Source organism: Pseudonaja textilis, chromosome 1 (assembly GCF_049901715.1).
Source record: "Pseudonaja textilis isolate UNSWEBS1 chromosome 1, rPseTex1.2, whole genome shotgun sequence".
NCBI classification, from domain to species: domain Eukaryota; kingdom Metazoa; phylum Chordata; class Lepidosauria; order Squamata; family Elapidae; genus Pseudonaja; species Pseudonaja textilis.
The window spans coordinates 150,895,725-150,915,510 of record NC_141990.1 but is presented as its reverse complement, the minus strand read 5'-3'; the positions used below and the strand labels follow the sequence as shown (position 1 = coordinate 150,915,510).

The following is a 19,786-nucleotide window of genomic DNA, read 5'->3' as shown; positions in this document are numbered from 1 at the left end:
ATTGGAGAACAATTCAAATTGGAGAACAATTCAAAGTTAACATTTTTTCTATGCCATCAGCAATCTTGATCAAAACTTTGTTTTGTATTAAGTATCCATTGGATTATGAACACAAGGTACAAGTTAATATTTGCTATTCAAAATTCAGTTTAGGTATGAGTGTAGTGGTGCTCTGTATTTACCTAATACAGTTTTTAAGTATATATTACCATCTTATAACATCCATTTTTTTCTCTCCAAAAGAGGGCGTAATATAGTAAAACACTTTCTGTGAAGATGACAATATGGAACTCTGAAAAATAAGAGTTCTCATCTAATTGTACAATAGCCTTCTGGAGTGGGGGAAAAAGTTGTGTTGTCTTATTCCAATTTGGGAGCAAAAAGAAACAAAACCATACTGGGACTATTAGAATTTGTGCAAAACAAATTTGAAATCATATTAAAAGTAGTACTATCAATTTTCAAATATCATGCACTGAGATTCAATCTGTCTGATCACATTATTGCCTGGATGCTCGGAACAGCACACTAGAGAAACATCCATTAACTGTTGAACATATACTTATCAATCCTGAAAGCATGTTCTTCCAATATGATTTCAGGAACATCATATACATAACAAAATTTTAATTCTAGTGTACAATTAGAATTTACTAGAAAAAAAGTCTTTAGAAATTTTTTTGAATGCAATATTGTTAATGTAATGTTTAGCAAACTGAGAACAAAATCAAAAGACTTAGGACTTGGGGATTCCCTTAATCATAAAGCAGAAAGTTATCAATGCATCTGGTTCATTCTGTGAAGAACATGACTGGATGAAATTGCTCCCGCAAGGCCTCTTTTCAGTTATCAATCCCTAATAATTTTGAAGAGTATTTGGAGATAAAATAAATGAAAAGTCAGTTTGACCAAGCAACAGTTCAAGAAGATTTTGGGATTTCACAGTAGTGATAAATGCAACTACTAGACTTTGCTATATCTGCAGATTCTAATCTAATCTAAATATAATCTGTAGCATTTTTAGGGTTTGGTTGAGTGGGATCCAGAGTAGCTAGATGTTTTTGCTTATTTTATTACAGATAAAGTCACTTCCATTAGCTCAAATCCAAACATCAATTGGACAGAACCATATGAAATGCCTAAATTCACTCATTCCTTCATGAACTTTCATTTCATTATGACTTTGGATTCTTCAATTGGACAGAACCATATGAAATGCCTACATTCACTCATTCCTTCATGAACTTTCATTTCATTATGACTTTGGATTCTTTATAAAATGATTCCTCATACTTGCTACAGAACACAGCATTCCTCATACTTTGTAGCAGGGCTCCTCAAGAGAATATGGGAAGCCTGCAAGGAAAGTCACATATAGCAATCCCATTACTTTGGTTCGCTGCAATATCGTAACTGTGAGCTGAGCATTCATGTAGAATACATACCTATACTCCATGTGGAGTTTTTTTTAAGACAATCCAGAAATTAAAATTGGTAGAAAATTTGGTGTCCAGGAAGTTAACAGAGAAAATGTGTTACTTTGTATTTCACTCACTGCCTTAGTTGCCAGTAGATTTCTGGGCAGGATTCAAAGCACTATAAGTCCTACTTGGTGTGGTTCCAACAGGCTATAAGACACCACCTTAGCAAGCATAGTTTTGCCTGTCCAGTGACAGCCTTCATTATATTTCTCTCAGAAGAGGATTATGGACTTTGAGGTAGACCTTTTCCATGATGGCTTCCTTCTTATGGACTATTTTGCCCTGATGTGTCTTTAAATTTCAACATTTAAGAAAGCAACAAAACCCATAAATTTTAAATACAGATTTATTGCCTTGTACTTTTCTTTGGACATCTTTATAGTGGAGGGAGTGGTCTTATTGTTATTTATGATTTGTACACATCTCAAGTCTTCTGAAAAGACAGGATTACAATGAAATATGTACATCTTTTTGATTAAAGAAGTTCAAAGAGACTGAGAATTATTGGTTTGTTGAAACTAATTTAAATCTTTCATGTTATGCATACCTTTTGGGAAGAAAGACTAAATGACAGTGTTTATGTGTAACAAATCCTACAATCTTTTTTTTTCCAACTCACAACCAATATTTCTATAGACGCTTTCATCACTTTAGAGTAGAGCTTTGCAAGGTACTGATTGATACAAGAATAACATAACTGAACACCATATAAAGATTTTGTATATACAAATTCATTTTAGCTAAATTCCACATACTATACTGTTATATTAGATTATAATTGAAGTTGAACTACTTCCAAGAATTATAATTGGCCTTCCTCCTTGTTTTAAAGCAGGTAATGAGAGACATCTGATTTAGGCACCACACTAGAAGCCAGGAGACTGAATTTTAGTCCTGCTTAAGGCATGAAACCTGGCTGGATGACTTTGGGTCAGTCACTCTCTCCCAGCCCACCTCACATCACTGGTTTGTTGTTTGTTGTAGGGAAACTAGGAGGAGGAAAGAATATTATGTTAAGTTATTTATAAAAATAATTAAGATGGGATACCAATAAATAAACAAAAAGTAAGTTTAAAGAATGCAAACACATGCCCAACAAATACATTATTTACATTATTTACATGCCCAACAAAAATGTGGGGACATAAAGAACCTCTAATCCACTGATTTTTATCCTTTGAAGGTACATATCAAATACTACTAATATATTGAGCAGTTATCCTAAAAACAGATACTATTCAATGGTGGCTCATTCTCAATTAGCAGAAGCAACTTATCTTTATCTCCTATGGAGAAGGGAAAAAAATCAGCAAAGAACTGTTTTTGCCTTTTTATTATAAACTTGATCTACTCTCTTCCATACTGAGAAGAGTATTCTCAGAACAACAGCTGCACTTTTGTTACAGTCTAAGTAAAGTTGAACTTACAGTGCGAACACATTTCCAGTGGGTAGCTTGCTTCGTTTCCCTGAAATGAGAAAAAAAGTGTTGTTTAGAAAAGCAGTTTAGCATAAAGGAACCAATGGACTACACCAAATATTTCCCTGAAATTATGTTGTTCTATTTTTAAACATTGTTACAATTATCACATTAACAAGTACGCATTATTGGCATACTGATTATATTTCCAGTATCAGCAATGAAAGTTTGCATTTATTAAGATAAATTACACACAACATGGATCAAAATGACACTTTCAATACATACAAAATTCTATATGGATTATTGAACAAAATATATAAATGCTAAATGTATGTATTCTGCTCCGATTTATTTCAGCATGTAATGCTTATTGGCAACAAAATTTTAAAAATGTGCATAGGGTTCTTAAATATTGGAAGGTAGTAGAAAACTATTAACAATAAAATGTAATTGAATCCTGGAAAAAATACAATAGGGATTTTTTTTTTACACAATGTATAATTAAACCCTGGAATTCGATACTGTGAGATATGCTGGCTACAGCTTGTCTGATTCAAAAAAGGACTGAACCAATTCATGGGAGTCAATGGTTAGCAGCCTTGACAGCACTGGGATTGCCTCTGAAGTTCATCTTGCAAACCAGTGAGCCTCCTTATATAAATGGTTGGCAACTGTGAGAACATACTACTGGTTTTCATAGGCAGAGGTCCAATCCAGCAGTGGAGCACTTATGTACTTAAGAATGAATAGACAAACCTGGATAGTATGGTAAAATAATTTCTGGAAACATTTCATTTAAGTCAACTACTAGACACATTTTGAGCAAGCACTTCTTTCCAAAACCAACCATGCTTCTTGAGTGTTAACTCAAGAACTTACAGAAGAGGTGTCAGCATTAACGGGACTAAACTGACAAGTTACTTTGATCCTTCTTTAGAAATAAGACTATCAACTAGAATTCTTATCTTTTGGAAATAGGATCTGCCTTTGTCCAATCACTATAAATATTAATTAAAACTTTTTTTTAAACTGTGAAGCCATTTAATTCTTCCAGTTTTTATCTACTAAGTCCATGTTACCTCCTTTTCACTGTACTCCTTTCCTTTCCCTCCTGTACACTGGCTCATACTCCCTCTTTCTAAACAAAGTAGATGATTAATTGTTGCTTACTTTTACCACAACACGTTTCCTTGCAATTATATTTAAATTTCCTTTTTCCAATTCCAAACCAAAGATAGTATTTGCAATACGATAAAGACTGTAATACCTGTCCTAATATAAACTAAGAAAGGTATCTGTATCTTATTTATTCTCTAGTATATATTATTTCATGGACATCAACTGCGATTTTGAGAGTTCATCTATAGATAGTCCTCAGGATATGACCACAAATGAGATTGGTATTTCTCTTACAAGCCATTGCAGCCATAAATTGAGTTGGCCTGATTTTTACAACAATTTTTCCAGAAGCCATTAAACAAATCACTATGGTTGTTGAGATGCTGCAATCAGTCCTAAATGTGACCTGGTTGTTAAGTGCCCAAATGTGATTGTGGGGGTGGTGCAACAGTTTTAAGTGCAAGTACAGGTCATATGTTATTTTTTCCAACTTTGAAATGTCATTAAGTGAAGTCATAAGCAAGGATTACCTGCATTCATTTGGTATACTACAAAGTATATTCTTGAATCTATGCTAAAAAAAAAACCCACATCATTCTAGCATCTATATCAGAGCAAGTGAGGCGTAGACGTAAATATGACTATGGATAGATTCTTTGCATACTGTATATTAGCATATCTGAAAAATAATAAACTGTGTTTTACATTAGTTTTCTTTTCTTTCTTGTCACACAGCATAAGCATTCCTCAATTTATGACAATTGAGCCCAAAATTTATGTTGTTAAGTGAGAAATTTGTTAAGTGAGTTCTGTCCTATTTTACGATGTTCCTTGCCACATGTGTTAAGTGAATCACTGGTTATTAAATTAGTAACATGCCTGTTAAGTAAATCTGGCTTCCCCCATTGACTTTGCTTATCAGAAGGCCGCAAAAGTGGATCACTGGACCCTGGGACAATGCAACAGTCATAAATATGAACCAGTTATCAAGCATCCAAATATAAATTACATGGCCATGGGGGTGCTGCAATGGTCATAAGTGTGAAAAATGTTCACAAGTCACTTTTTTCAGTGAATTGTAACTTTGAACAGTCACTAAACTAACTGTTGTTTAGTTTATTTTCAATTTCATTGTACACGTTATGCATCAGTTGATTGTAAGTCTAGGACTACCTGTATGATTGTTTAACATTTCAGTTGTAAAAAGGGTTTATACCACAAACAGGAGTGATGTTCACATTCTTTTCATTTCTTTCTTTTTACCCTTGTGTAAGCCACCTAAAGTAGCCCCAGAGAGACAGGAGGCAAATAAATTTTACCTACAAACAAATATGTTTGCAACTATGTAAATCAAAAGTATGTCTTCCTGGAATCAGGTATTAACTGCAATGAGGAACAGCACAAATCCTAGGAAAAATCATGGCTGCTTTAAAGAGATGGAAACCAGTGTAATAGTTTCACACTTATAGATACCAGAGCTCAATAACTCAATAAACTCAGCTCTTCTGGTATGTCTGCCTGTAATTTTTTTAAAATAAAGTTTTATTTGGGTTTTCACACACAAAATACAAGTAAAACATCTTTTTGGAAAATATCATGGTCCCGGGTAGAACTTCTTTATACAGACACAAAACTCAATTTCACGCTCCTTTTTGTATTCTATTCCATATCTTATGCTATTTACATTTTCTATATAGCTTTTCCCCTCTTTTAATTTTCTCAAATTTATTTTGATTATCTCATCTCACTTCAAATCATTATATTTATACTTTTGTCTGTTCTGTTTCAATTTCATTTTATCTTTTCTCATTAAACAAATTTTCTCCTGTAGTTACTAATTGGAGTATGATACCTTTATATCTTTTAATTACATCAATTCAACTCTTATTTAAATTTCAATATATACCTTAAGGTTATGACCTTCAATATAATACATAATACATAACTTCCAATCGAATTCTGCTTGGTACATTCTTATAATACACACTATATTCTTTAAAAAAAATTTAAAAAAAGATTATAAATATATGTAATTATAAACCCTCATTCCATTCCAATTCAGTTCTATCATTAATAATCATTAAAATCTTAACATCTTTAACACTTCTTTTCAATTAAATATCATACTTCCTTAAAAACACATATAATCTCCATAATTAATTTTTCCCTTATTTCTCTTCACGTTTTATAAATCATTAGATATTCATTTTTACATTTATTTATTGACAAGCATTCCACTGAATTATGATAGCTATTTTATCAGACATTTTAATCATACATTGTTTCATATTTTCTAAAATTATTTCTGTTTCTAATATAACAATACTATCTTATGTACCTTTGCAGAATCCCTTTTTCCATTAAATTTTCACCCATTATCTCTAAATAGGCCCTGTTTCTCTATATTTTGTTTCTGTCCTTTATAACTTCTTTTCCTTTCTTTCTTCCCTCTTATCTTCTTCCTCCCCTTTTTACCCCCTTGTCTCTCTACTTCTAATTCTCTCTTCTGCATTTCCCTCTTCTGTTGCTTTCTGATTTTATACTTATTTTTCACTCTATTTTTTGGGGGGGAGTTGTTTTTCCCAATCTTAAACTTTCCATTCTCTTTCCCCACTTTCCTTTTTTTTTCCCCATCTAAGATTACTTGTTCATTAAAGATGGCTTCTTCTTTGTCGCAATCTTCTTGTTCTGCAGGCATTTCTTGTTGTTTCTCATAATGCCAAATCTCCATTTCTAAAAACTGAAATACGAAGCCAAAAGAACCTCTCCCTTCTTGTGCATCTTCTTTGTACTTTTTAAGTTCCATTTTCAGTTCTTCTAAAAGTGGAGCCATTTTAAACAGTTTTAAACAACCACCCGATTGATTTTAGTCATTCAAAACAATAACCAAGAATCCAGAAATCATCAAGTAATCCAAATAGTCCTGAGTTATATCTTCTTATTTCTTTTTCAACTTTCTCTTCCTGGGGTTTTTGTTGTGATATTTCAGTTAAAATGTATCTTTTGGAAGTCTTGTTGAGATTTTGCTGTAAGTTCTTTTTTAATTCCAGGCAGTCTCCTCCCTTCCAGATCCTACCCTTTTATTCTTTTTCTCCCCTTTCCTGTTTTCAAAAGCTTTTAATTATCCAGAAAACTTTATTATCCATTTGACTTTTTATTTGGATTTTTTTCCAATTTTTTTTCCATTTTTTTTCCAATTTCTTGCTTAAGTCTCTTAGCTGTCAGTATAGGAAAAGGAGAAAACCAATTTTTTTCCCTTTCTCTCTCCTTTGCAGCTTCAAAATCTTCTTAGGGAACAGTTATTGTTTTTTAACAGTTTCAATTCCAGGGTACCTTATTTGTTGCTTTTGCTGTTTGACCCAGTCCACCAAAACTTTATCTTCTTATCTTCCTCCTGCACATTCTTTTCCGGTCGAGTTCTTCTTTGTGGTGGCCATTTCTGACCACCGCTGCAACCGCCTTCGGGAAAGAGAGTAATGGCCAGCTGGGGAGAAGAGATGCGGCTCTCCTCAACCCTGCTGGCAGTTTCCCCCCTCTTCACCACCTCTACGGGGTAGCTTAGCCCCGAAACCAGCTGGCTTGGGGCGCTCCAGCGGTGAGCACGAATTGAAGCCTCGCAGAGACGAGCTTTCAGTCTGTTGCTGAAGAAGCTCAAACCGGAAGTTCGGCTGTCTGTAATTTTGATGACCTTCATCCAATTACCTAAGATTATTTCATTACATTTCTAAAACCAGATCTTTAATTCTCATACTTTTTTTCTGTCCCGTTAAATCAGTGGTTCCCAAACTTTTTCAGTCCACCGCCCCTTGGTGCTACAAACTCATCCTCGGTGCCCACCACCCAGGGGTGGGATTCAAATTTCTATGGGTGTGGCCTAATTTGACGGTGTGTCTTGCTGGTCATGTGACTGGGTGGGCATGGCTTGCTGGTCATGTGACTGGGTGGACGTGGCTTGCTGGGTGGGTGTAGCTTGGTGGTCACATGACTGGGTAGGCATGGTTTGGTGGTCATGTGACTGGGTGGGCATGGCCAGGTGACTGTCAAACCGTATACAAGTGGTCCTCACTTAATGGCTGGTTGTTTAGCAAGTATTCTAATTTATGACTGGCCTCCCCAGAGCTTGACCTGTTTTTGGAATTTTGACAGCCATGCACACGCACACACACACACACACTCCCTTCTAACCCTGCTAGAGCAGGTCATTGGGACTAGAATCGGCAAAGCATCTCTGATTAGATTCTAGTAGTGAATAGAATCTATTCACAGATGCTTTGCCGATTCTTGTTGATTTGTTTTATTTGTATTTCTTTATCTTGTGTTGCTGAATTGCATTGACATTTGTGTCCCTTCTTGTGCACAGCCCAGAAGCTTTTGTGATTCTTTGCAGTAAAAATTACCAACATCTGGCTTTGCTATACTTTTAAAACGTGCTACCACTGCCATGTTCTAGGTGCTGGCCCCACAGGTCCACCCCCACTGGCTTTGCTCTACTTTCCCAACGTGCCGCTGCTACCGCGTTTGAGGCACCGGCCCCGCAGGCATATTGGGAAAGTAGAGCAAAGCCAATCTACTTTTCAAATGCACTGCCACTGCTGCATTCAAGGCGCCGGCCCACAAGGTCCATCCCTTTGAGCCCAATGCACCAGAGGGACCTGTCCAAGCAAGTCTGAGCGAAGCGGTGCACCAAGTCAATGGGGTGAGCCCGAGAGAGGGAAAGAGAGAGAACTGGTAGAATCCCATCCCAAATTGCACACTGTGAGGGGCCACCTCCAGCACCCACCTTGCCTCGTAGCACCCCCCTAAGGCATCCCATCGCCCCCCCCAGGTTATCGCCCACTTTGGGAACTACTGAGTTAAATGGTACTGGTGTAATGCTATGGTCTTATTCTAACTTGCAATGAACTGAATTTATTTTAAGTCAACAGAAGGCACATCAGGAAACACAATTTTTTAATACAGCCATTACTGATTGTAGCTCCCTAACATTTTCTCATTTTCTTCTTTCTACTTTTATCTGTCATGGGATAGTTTAATTCAGCATGCATCTGTGAATAATGTTTTCTCTTTTTCTATATAGCCTGTGGGTATGGATTTTTTTTTTTTTGAGATGATAGTTTACTAAAATAAAGACCGTATGTCTAAAAGAAACTATTAATCTCCAAATTCTTATGATTTAGTTCTAAAACAACTGCAGAAATTAATATATCCATAAATATACATGCTGCATGCACACTTAAATTTATTTTCTTTTCAGCAAATGTATACCTAAGTAGATATTTTTCTGACTACCATTGTTTTTAGTTGAAGATTATGAAGTCACCACTGAAAGGCTAAGAGAAATATTTCAGCTACTGTACATGTACTTTTAAATACTAAATCAATGCAGCTGAGCTATTCTATCAAGGGGAGTGATGCAAAAAGTTAAAAATTATTTCTATACATATTTTAAATTTTAAGCAAGCTCTCAAATTGTCAAGCAAGGAATAATCAGAAGAGAAATGAGCTTCATATTTTTTTAAAAAAAGCTATCTAAAATAATAGTTTAAAATAGAAAGGCAAAAAATGAAAAGAGGAAGGAAGGTATATTTTCTGTAAATGTATGTGTTTTCTTTTCTTTACATCTTTTTATTTGTTGGATCTAATCGCAGAGAACACTAATGTTAACTATGACTAATCTGAACACACAAATCATACTACTGAATTATTTTTAAAAAATCTAGACGCTGACAATTCTTTTGCTACAATCAATCACCAGGTCATAAAAGTAATTTCAGATTCACTCAAAAGCTTTCCTCATATTCTTCAACTACTCACTCTTTATTTTTCTTGCCATCCTCTAATTAATCATTTGTAATCTTGACATAGGATTAGCCCTAGTACTGTATTTTATCTAAGACATGGCTATCTCTCCTGAATTCTTAAACTTAAAGTGCTATTTTTTACTCTTAAAACATAAAGGAATGTTTAAACCAATCTTCAGACGTCTGGAGAACGTCAATGGAGATTCACAATCATCCAACTCATGATTGTCCCAAAGGTGCTGTTCAAAGGGCAACTAGACTTCCTTGATTTTTTCCTTGAAAACATTTCGCTTCTCGACCAAGAAGCTTCTTCAGTGTGGTATAGAATAGTTAGACAATCTATAATATGTATTCACTCTTTTTTTTAAATCCAACATCCCACCATCTCCCATTATTTTGAAAAGCAGCAACAAATAATTAGTAACCTTTAGCTATATTTTCTTTTTATAACTTATATATAGAGATAGAGAGAGAGAGAGAGAGAGAGAGAGAGAGAGAGAGAGAGAGAGAGAAAGCTCTTTAAGCATTTAAGAATTTTCAGCCACAATTCTTAAATGAAGCAAGTAATGGTTTAATTTGGAGTTAAAATTTTTAAGTATCTTAACACTGCTAGCTTTTCATCTGAGAAACTTATTTTCTTCACTATTCATCTTCTATCAAACATATCTTTCCAGATTAATCTGTGTACAAAATATAATTTTTACGTCAGAAAGACCCTAATTAAAAAATTTTGAGGAAACATTAACAAGAAAATGTTCTTCTGCAGTAAAATTTTCCCTAATTTGATATTGAAAAGTTATTAAGGTAACTGAAAGCAGATGACTAGAAAGATCTTCAGCTGACAGTCACTTAACCTGTGAAGCAGCTGTCTATGACTCATTAACTATTTATAGTCACATACACGAATCAACTTAAGTCTTGGCTATAATGTACAGATCTAACCTAGAAGCAGACTGAAATAACAGAAAAAAACAGAATTTAAACTACTGATACATTTTAAAGACAAATATCGTAATTAACAATTTAATGCATTACTTTCACTCCAAATTAAACAATTACTTGCTTCATTTAAGAATTGAGGCCAAAAATTCTTAAATGTATCCTAAGAACTACTTCACAAGTATGAGATCAAAAAAATGGGTAACAGCTTAACAGTTTGAAAATAATGAAAAGTCCATTGTCTATTGTGAAAAAGAGAAATTAAGGCCAGATGACAAATTCCATTGAAAAAAATCATTTTGTCCAACAAAGCACTGCCTGAAACAGATGAACAAAATTAAATTAAATTACTTTTTTTACAGATTCATAGTTAGATAAGGTTTCTACTCTATCCAAGCATATTGCAGAGTTGAAAAATATTGCTAAACCAGAATGGAGCACTGCTGTGGAATGAGGCAGCATTCCTCATGGAGCTACATTCTTCGAGCTCAAAAAAAAAGGGGTGTGTGTGTGTGTGTTTGTGGTTCCTCAGGTAACCCAATCTCAGCACCATGAAGAGCTTTAAAGGTGACAACCAGTATTTTCAATTGTACTCAGAAGCACACTGGCAACTAAGGCAGCTCACAGCGTGTTACATGTGTGAATTGATTGCACCATTTACTATCCATGCAGGTACTCTGTACCAGTTAAAGCTTCCAATTGCTCTTGAAGGGCAGCCCCATATGGAGCCCATTTAGTAGTCACAAGGGCATGAGTGACAAGGGCAAGCAGGACCTCCCTATCCAGGAAACAGCACAACTGGGCACACAACCCAAAGATTTCCAATGTCAAAAACAGCAAATGTAACAGCCTCAAGGAAACAGTAATTTAAATATATATTAAAAACATGTATTGAGGAAGCACGGAAATAATTATTTAATCCAGTATGCATGATTTTAACTTGTAGTGCAATTAGGAAGATGCGTTCACCACCTTATTTGTAAAAGTAATAAAGTTGTGATACAAACAAATACAATTTTAAAAATAAAAAATTTGAAACTTTTCTCAGAGACTTAGAACCATTACTTGCAGTGAGAAAATGAAGGGATCAAAGTGCTTAAAATGTAGTAACAAAAGGATGCTAGACATAAAATTGTAAATATTCTTGTAATGCCAAGTATGATAATTGAAATTAATTTCCTTTTTTCATACTGGGTATGTTTCATGTTAACTATCAGTAAGACTTCAATTAAAATGCAGAAAATAAATCTGTGGAAACTACAAATTCTTTGCTACTGATAATAAATTCTGCTTATTAATTATTATTAATGATGACTGGAACAAACAGTATGGAAAACACTGTAGCTACCATTAGTCATAACTGTAGAATAATTCCTCGAATAAATGGATTATTGTTACTCAAGGCAGGTCTGATTAAAATTGAATTGATTTAAATCCCTCCAAAAGGAGATTGAGGTTTAATGATTTCAGAAACCATCAAGAAGATTCTATCCAACCAATCTTTTTAACTGAAAGATACATTTTTGTTGTTTAAAAAGCAAATATTTTTCTTAATGTTTTTCAGATTAATTTTCATTTTAAAAATGGTTTTGTAATTTTATTTAATATTGAAACATATATTGTGAAATTATCAGGATCAAAACTAATTCCAGTCTATGGAATTGGTCCAGTCTTAACCATGGATGTTTGGAAAATATTTTCCTCATTAGACAGCACCACCACTAAGCTTTTATACTATCATCAAAAACAGATGCATTTCTTAACTTTTAAATATAAAAGCAACTTCTTCAAAGCTTTTCCATCCTTCCCCATTTTTTAACCTTTTGTTCAACAAAAAATTAAGAAACCTGCATATTCGTTTTCCAATTTTCCTTGTCCTAATAAAAGTATTACCCAACTTCAAATTTCAAATTTTAAAACTTGTGCTGCTGATAGACTTATTACAGGCTTTCATTTTTGTCATACAGTACAGCATTTTGGGGGAAAATATACTAGTGTCCTATTATTGGATTAAAAAAATATTTTTCAGTTTAAATCAATTAGTCTAAGGTAAGAAAACATATCTGGATATTCAGAAAAGCCAACTACTGTTAAAATCCAGCATAACACTTCAGAGTTCTCTAAAGTCAAGTGATTGGATCGCCACACAAAGAATACTTCTTTACTGAAGCTCCTTTTATAATCCCCTGCCATGAGAAATAGAATGGATAAAACAAATGAAAGGCACAAGACTGCTTTAGTACTGGATTGTTCTGTTTATTTTTGTTTCAGTTTCTATTCCTCATCTTTATCCTGTAAATACTAATTTCTATGAAGGACGTATTCAATGCCTTCTTTCCTCTTTACAGTTTCACTATGTACTATATATGCAATACATTCAGAATATGGCCATCACAATAAAAACTCTCCCCATACACTTTACAGTATTGGTGTTGATTAGCATAGGCCAGGGGTAGGGAAACTTGGCTCTTTTATCACTTATGGACTTCAACTCCCAGAATTCCTGAGTGATCCATAAAAGGTTCCCCATCCCTGGCCTACTGGTTTTTCAGTTGTGGGGGAAATCAATTTTTGACTTGATGGGACTGTTTAATATACAAATGTAGGACAGTTCTAGGTTGCTTCTCTCCTTGATTAGTTTCCATCCACTGTTTCTTGGCTTGCCTTCTGGTACTTTGGAAAGTAGGTTGACCCACTCTTTTTTGTGGCAGCCCTTCAAATATTGGAACACTGCTATCATGTAGCTCCTAATCCTTCTTTTCACCAGACTAGGAATACCCAATTCTTGCAGCCATTCTTCATATGTTTTAGTCTCCAGGTCCCTAATCATCTTTGTTGCTCTTCCTGCATTTCTTCTAAAATCTCAACATCTTTTTATATTGTGGTGACCAAAACTGGATGCTGTGCTCCAAGTATGATCTTACTAAGGCTTTATACAGTTGAACTAATGCTGCATGCAATTTTGAGTCTATCATTCTGTTAATGCAACCTACAATTGCATTGATTTTTTGGGCTGCTGCCACACACTGCTGGCTCATATTTAAGTGATTGTCCATTAGGACTCCAAGAGCCATCTCATAGTTACAGCTATTGAGCCAGATTTCTTCTAATTTGAAATGGGTCTAGAGCAGACAGGTGTACTCTTAACATTTTCTTCCTTATTTTAATTTATATTCCTAGCTTGTCCTTTACGGGTCTGTTTTTGATAGGTTGGACTATATTTTCTTTTTCATGAGCAAATGTGTTTTTAAAAATGATGAAAACATTAATGAATTATGAAATTCTTCTGATACTTAGCATAGGGAAAGTGCTTGGTTATAAGTGTTAGTTCATCTGATTTCATATGAGAAATAGTCATACTATTTTAATAATATTTATTGTTATTCATTTGTTCTATACACCTAAAATGTTGTGCTAATATTCTAATGAAGTGTTCTGGAATTTGGGACATCTAGTCTGAATTCCAATGCTGTAACAAATTACTATGGAAGATTTTATTAGTTTCAGTTATTCATTTTTAAAATACAAATAATAGTCCTCTTCATAAAGCGTATGAGAGGATAAATGCAGTAGGATTATTTAATTAAAATAAGAGGAATAAACTACTTCTGGTTTTATTTAACTCACTGAAGAACGTTGCGGCTGCTTGCTGGTGCTGCCTGGTACTGGTGTTGGACCTGCCTGGCGTCGCTGCTGCAGATGTAATAAAGATGTTACACTTTTTTCCTCTTTATAAAATGTTATATGTTCATATAGTAATTTATATGAATTGTGCTATCTAATAATTTATTGTGGCATGAGCTTTCTTAAGTATTACTTCATCAGAGTGTCCAGTGCCATTTAAATTATGAGATCATGCAAGTTAAATATTTCATAATTTTCCAGAGCTTTAAAAATAACCTTTTAAAATAAACATACTTATAAGGGAAAGAACCATATCAGGCATGCCTACATTATCATTTTTAAATAATTATTTTTCAGTAATTCACACAAGAAATGGAAGGTCTTAATTGAAGTCAAAGCCTCAAATCCTAAACTTACAGTTAGAGACAAAGCTGCATAATAAACTGAATTTTGAAGAGTAAGATTTGTTGTGAACTAAGTATGAAGTTTTTCGAAACCTATTTCTATAATTTATTACAATGCTCTCTCTGTAGGGTGATTTCTACAGAAGATCTAGAAATACATATATACTTTCTAGCTACTTTCTTTGTATATATCAAAACTTTAAAATTTGTGCACTTTTGGGGGGCCAGCTGAAGAAATACAATGGAAAAAGAAATCTATACCTGGTTTGCAGCAAAAGGTTGTTCATATGCACTTGTCAATATTAAATTATATTAATTTATTTAAACTATTTATATAGCCACCCATCCACGTGCCTAATAGTAAGGATAAACTTGCTCACCTTTATTTTATTTTATTTTAATTTTTTTGCGCAATCCAAATCTGGTTTTCATTTTGAAGATAGTTACTTTCATTCACCAAAATCGGGAGAAAAAACAAACAAGATGTTCTTGCCTTAAATCAGCTGCCTTAAAAATCATAGTTGTTTTGGTCACTCTCTCTCAATACAGCTGCACTCAGATAATAACCATAACCCTCAACCCCCTCCTCTTTCTTCCGCCTTCCAAATATCTTCTGTAGTGAATTTACCATAAAAAAACCTTGTCCCCTCAAGACAGAATTATTCATTCTTTGAATGGCAAATGCACTGTATAAAAAAAATTCCTAGGATAGTTGGGGGGAGGGGGGGGCAGGCAATAGTCAGGTATCATTCAGGACTGTGATACTGTTTTATATTCAGCATTCTGCATTTTGCATCTACCTGATAAGGCTGCTTGCAAGGAACTTGCAAGGAAGATTTCATCCATTGTCTTGAAACTCCTTAAGTGTTGCATACAATCTACACTTTGAAAATGTTGCCTAAACCCTTCTCCTCCACACTGCTGCTAGAGAGTCTAGGATAGGAAAAACTCCTCCTTCATCATAGGGATTGAGTCTGTCAAGCTGATAAGACCTGCCTCTATTGCTATGGCACCCAGCTTTCGACTCAATCCCTCGTCAGGGCTGGACCTGTCTCAGCAACCAGTAGCAAGTTTTGGCAACGAACAAACAGCCACCAACAATATTCACCAAAATTACATCCAGCTGCTCCCAGGGATCTGCTCTCCCTCAGCGCCGGGGCTTTGGCCCTGAGCGCAGCACATGTGGATGGAGTGAGTACTGGTATAAGAGCCTCGCTTTGTGCTGAGGATTCGCACGCTAGCCTCAGACCTTCATGCAGCCATTGCAAGGGCACTACAGCGCCTCTCAGCCGATTGAGAGGCACAATTTGACCCGTTTCACTTTCCAGGCCTGAAATTCCACAGCACTGACAGTGATCCCGCTTGCCTGGTCTAAGGAAGCAGGAAGGGAAAATAGATAGGCAGTTTCCAGCACCTATATTGACAGGCCATTAGTAAAATGGAGGATGTACAGGCCCTGTCAGACCTTATCATGCCCCTATCAGTCTGAATCCGAGGAGGAAGATGAACAGCTGACAGGGAGTGGGAGTGTGGCTCCATTGGCTGTGGAGGAAACTGGGGAACGGCAAAGTCCAGCTGGGCAGAGCAGGGAAGAGGGAGAACAAGGGAGAGGGAATTAAGAGAAAGCCCCAGGCCCACCCCCCCTCTTCATCCAAGGGCACACAGGGAGGAACGGAGAGGAGAGCAACATGGGCTGCGTGGCTTACAGGGGAGGAAAGGGACCTGATTCCCTTCATTAGCCACAGCTGGGAAGAGTGTTTAAAAGAAATGCACGCTGAGTGCAGCAGCTGCTGGGAGCAAACGTGAGTTTATCTTGTGTTGACTTTGCTTATCTGTGTTCCTGGTATCTTCACAACCGTGTTGAGTTATTGCCATGCCTTCACATCTGGAATTCTTCCTTCTGCCCTGTTGGACTAATTACTTCATTTTGCCTTGATTGGACTTATAGTTACAGTTTTTGATTACCACATTTTGGACTTGATTCTCTGCAGCCAAAGGCTGTTCCTGGGAGTTTTTTTCTGCCCAGAAGGTAACCAGGACATTGGGGGCAATGTTGGAGCTAATAAAGGGACTCCTGCTGATTATCTGACTGTGTTGCCTTTGTGCCATGCCCTGGGTCATCACAGATCTACCAGGCCATGCTGAGGCCCATCCCTCCAAAGCTTCTCAGAGGCCATCTAAGAGGAAAAGACACGCTAGGTCCTATTCAGCTAAGCGAGAGGCAGTGGCCAAGATTAAAGCCTCAAAAACTGAGTTTAAGGCTGAAAAAATGAGACATGAGGCCTTAGAAGGCCTCAATTTACCAAAAGCCTGGAACAAATGGGTGAGCAGAGCCAACAGTCTCCTCAATCTGGTGATTTGCAGGCCTGCCCACAAACTGTATCCAGGGCTGGAGAGGCAGAACTAGGCTCTTCTCATCGTTTAGAGGCCTGGTCTCCAGATGGGGCTGCTAAGGCTATTTTTCCTCAGGACTTAAGCAGATCTGGCCCTAGTTTTAGGCAGGCAGTCTGGGCATCAGAAGTATCCAATGCTTATGGGAACCTACCCAAAGACAGACATAGACAAGGGGTGGAGGCCACTTTTATTCCAATGGCTGTTGGCCTATGCCCTGTGGAAACTCCTGTAACTAGCAGGCCTGAGGATATTAAAGAGGTGGTATTGGTGGCTTGCCGAAGGGGATTGCTGAAGGATTTCAGCAATTCCTACACCCTACTGGGTTAGCCCATGGGTTTTACCATCCTTTCCCTCAGCAGGTAGCTTCACCTGAGAGGGCGGTGTACAGCAGGCCACCAGAGCCAAGGGTTGCCTTCCTCTTGTAATTAATGGGTGGACTACGAAGAAGGGTGTTCCACGGACCCATCTGGCTAGAGCCACTCCTCTATGTCTGAGGAGGAGGAAGGGGAGATGAGAGACTCCTATTTATCAAAGGATGAGGGTTTGAGGTTTGAGCAACCAACCTTTACAGGTCTTTTCCAACCTTCTTTGTTCAAGTCTCTTTTGTACAAGGCGCAAAATACTGCTCAGCTGGGTCCTGATGAAATTACAATGGAACCTTCTGGGGAACCTAAGCCCCAGGGCGATTCCTTGTTTTCTAAGCTGACAGTTCAAACTGAGGTTCTTCCATCACCCAAGCTGTTCCTGGACCTGGTATACAAACAGTGTACCTCTCTCGGTTTGGGGCCCGGTCCCATGTCTAATGATAGACAGTTTTATAACATGGGTCCTAGCTTAGCCAAGGCCCTTCAAGTTCCATCAGTAGATGCCCCTGTGATTGCTTCTGTCTCCACATCTGGAACACCAACACAGCCTGAAGACGTGCTAAAGGCTGATGACAAGTGGTCAGAGCAGACTCTTAAATGGACTCATCAGGCTGCAGCCTGAGCGATCTGAGCCTCCACTGCAGCCTCCTTCTTCACAAGGGCGTCACTACGTTGGCTACATCAGTTGCAGGACTGCCTGCCAGCAGGTGATACCAACTCCCATCAGGATACAAATAAAATCATCGCAGAGGTGGCTTTTGGCAGGAGAGTGCTCCAAAAAGTACCTCTGGACTCGAAGGAGGGGGACTAGACTTAGACCCTCCCTTGGACACACTGGCTTTCGTATGTTTCTATCCTGGACTCTCGCAGCAGCATGGGGAATGGGCATTGATCTTACCTGAGATGCCCCTTCTACACACACTGCTAGAGAGTCAAGGCCCCACCTGGATATGTCTGGTCGAGGTTGGGAAGGGTCCTTCTCATTTTTCTGTTTTTCAGAGACATGTCACATCTGTCAAGTTACTTCGCCAAAAGCTGGGTGCCGTAGCAACAGAGGCGGGTCTTATCAACTAGACAAACTCAGTCTCTATGATGAAGTAGTAGTTTTCCCTATCCTGGACTGTGTTGCAGCATGTATACAAGGGGCATCTCAGGTAAGACCAACACCCAATTTCTCAGAATTTTCCACTGTTATTGGATCGAAGACTTGTTATGAGGACAGGACATTTACATTTTTTACATTCCACATATTAAAACAAAAAGGTCCTCCTGCAGGAACATACACGAGTTACAGCCTATAAATAATTGCTACTATTTCCCTTTCCACAAGAAGTGGGGAACTGGTTAAGAACTTTAGATCCTTGCTTCTTGTTAGTATCTCTGCTCAACCCAAATATATTTCTACTCATTTAATCACCTTTCTCTGTTAAAGATTAATTTGGGAAAAGTCTCCATTTGCACGAGTGTAAAAAACAGCAATGTATAATTATTGTTAAAGTAGATTTCCCATCTATCTATCATATTTCTCTCCCGAAAGTTATTTTACCACTACACAGGGGTTGGTTGTTGTTGTTTTTTTTTGGGGGGGGGGAAATCCAGATATTCTTACTGTTCCTCACTCATTTCCTTCCTTACCCAATTAGCTTTACTTAACAAAAAGGATTAACCTGTTACAGTGCTTATCTATGGACAATTTCAAATTAACTTTAGATGATTCAGTGACATAAAATCTACAATCAATTTGGAAATTATAAAGTCAATGGAGCTAAGATTCACATTAAAACCAAATTAAAGCTACTTAAAAAGCACAAGCTCTTGTAATTTAAATTCCATGCCTATCAGTTGTTTAATAAGGAAGTTCCAATTTAGGTTGCCAAATGTCTTTTGGGCATCTAAAAATATCAATGCCATTGTCTTGGTTGAGTATACTTCATAATATTCTAATATATCCATAATGGTTCTTGTATTTGTTTTTATTTGCCTATGGGGGAGGAAGCCATTTTGATCAGTGTGGATAATTCTACCTTAATACACTCTTCAATCTTTCCGCCAATATTGTGTCCATTATTTTGTAATCTACATTTAAAAGTGATATTGGTCTATAGTTTTGAATTTTTTGTGGGTCTGATTGTTCTTCATAAATAAGGGTAAGATATGCTTCCATCCATGATTTAGGCATGTTAGCATTCTCTAGGGCTTCATTGTACAAGTCCACCAATATCTTCTCTATTGTTTCTT

The 19,786-nt window shown here is 36.6% G+C and overlaps 1 protein-coding gene across 1 annotated transcript in view; it reads right to left on the bottom strand.

The window, feature by feature from the left end:
- Positions 1-19,786, bottom strand: part of PPP3R1 (protein phosphatase 3 regulatory subunit B, alpha) — a 59,499-nt gene that overhangs the window by 14,821 nt on the left and 24,892 nt on the right. Inside the window, exon 2 of the mRNA XM_026712830.2 lies at positions 2,909-2,948. Coding sequence (XP_026568615.1) covers positions 2,909-2,948 — 40 coding nt within the window. The remainder of the gene's footprint in view (positions 1-2,908; positions 2,949-19,786) is intronic.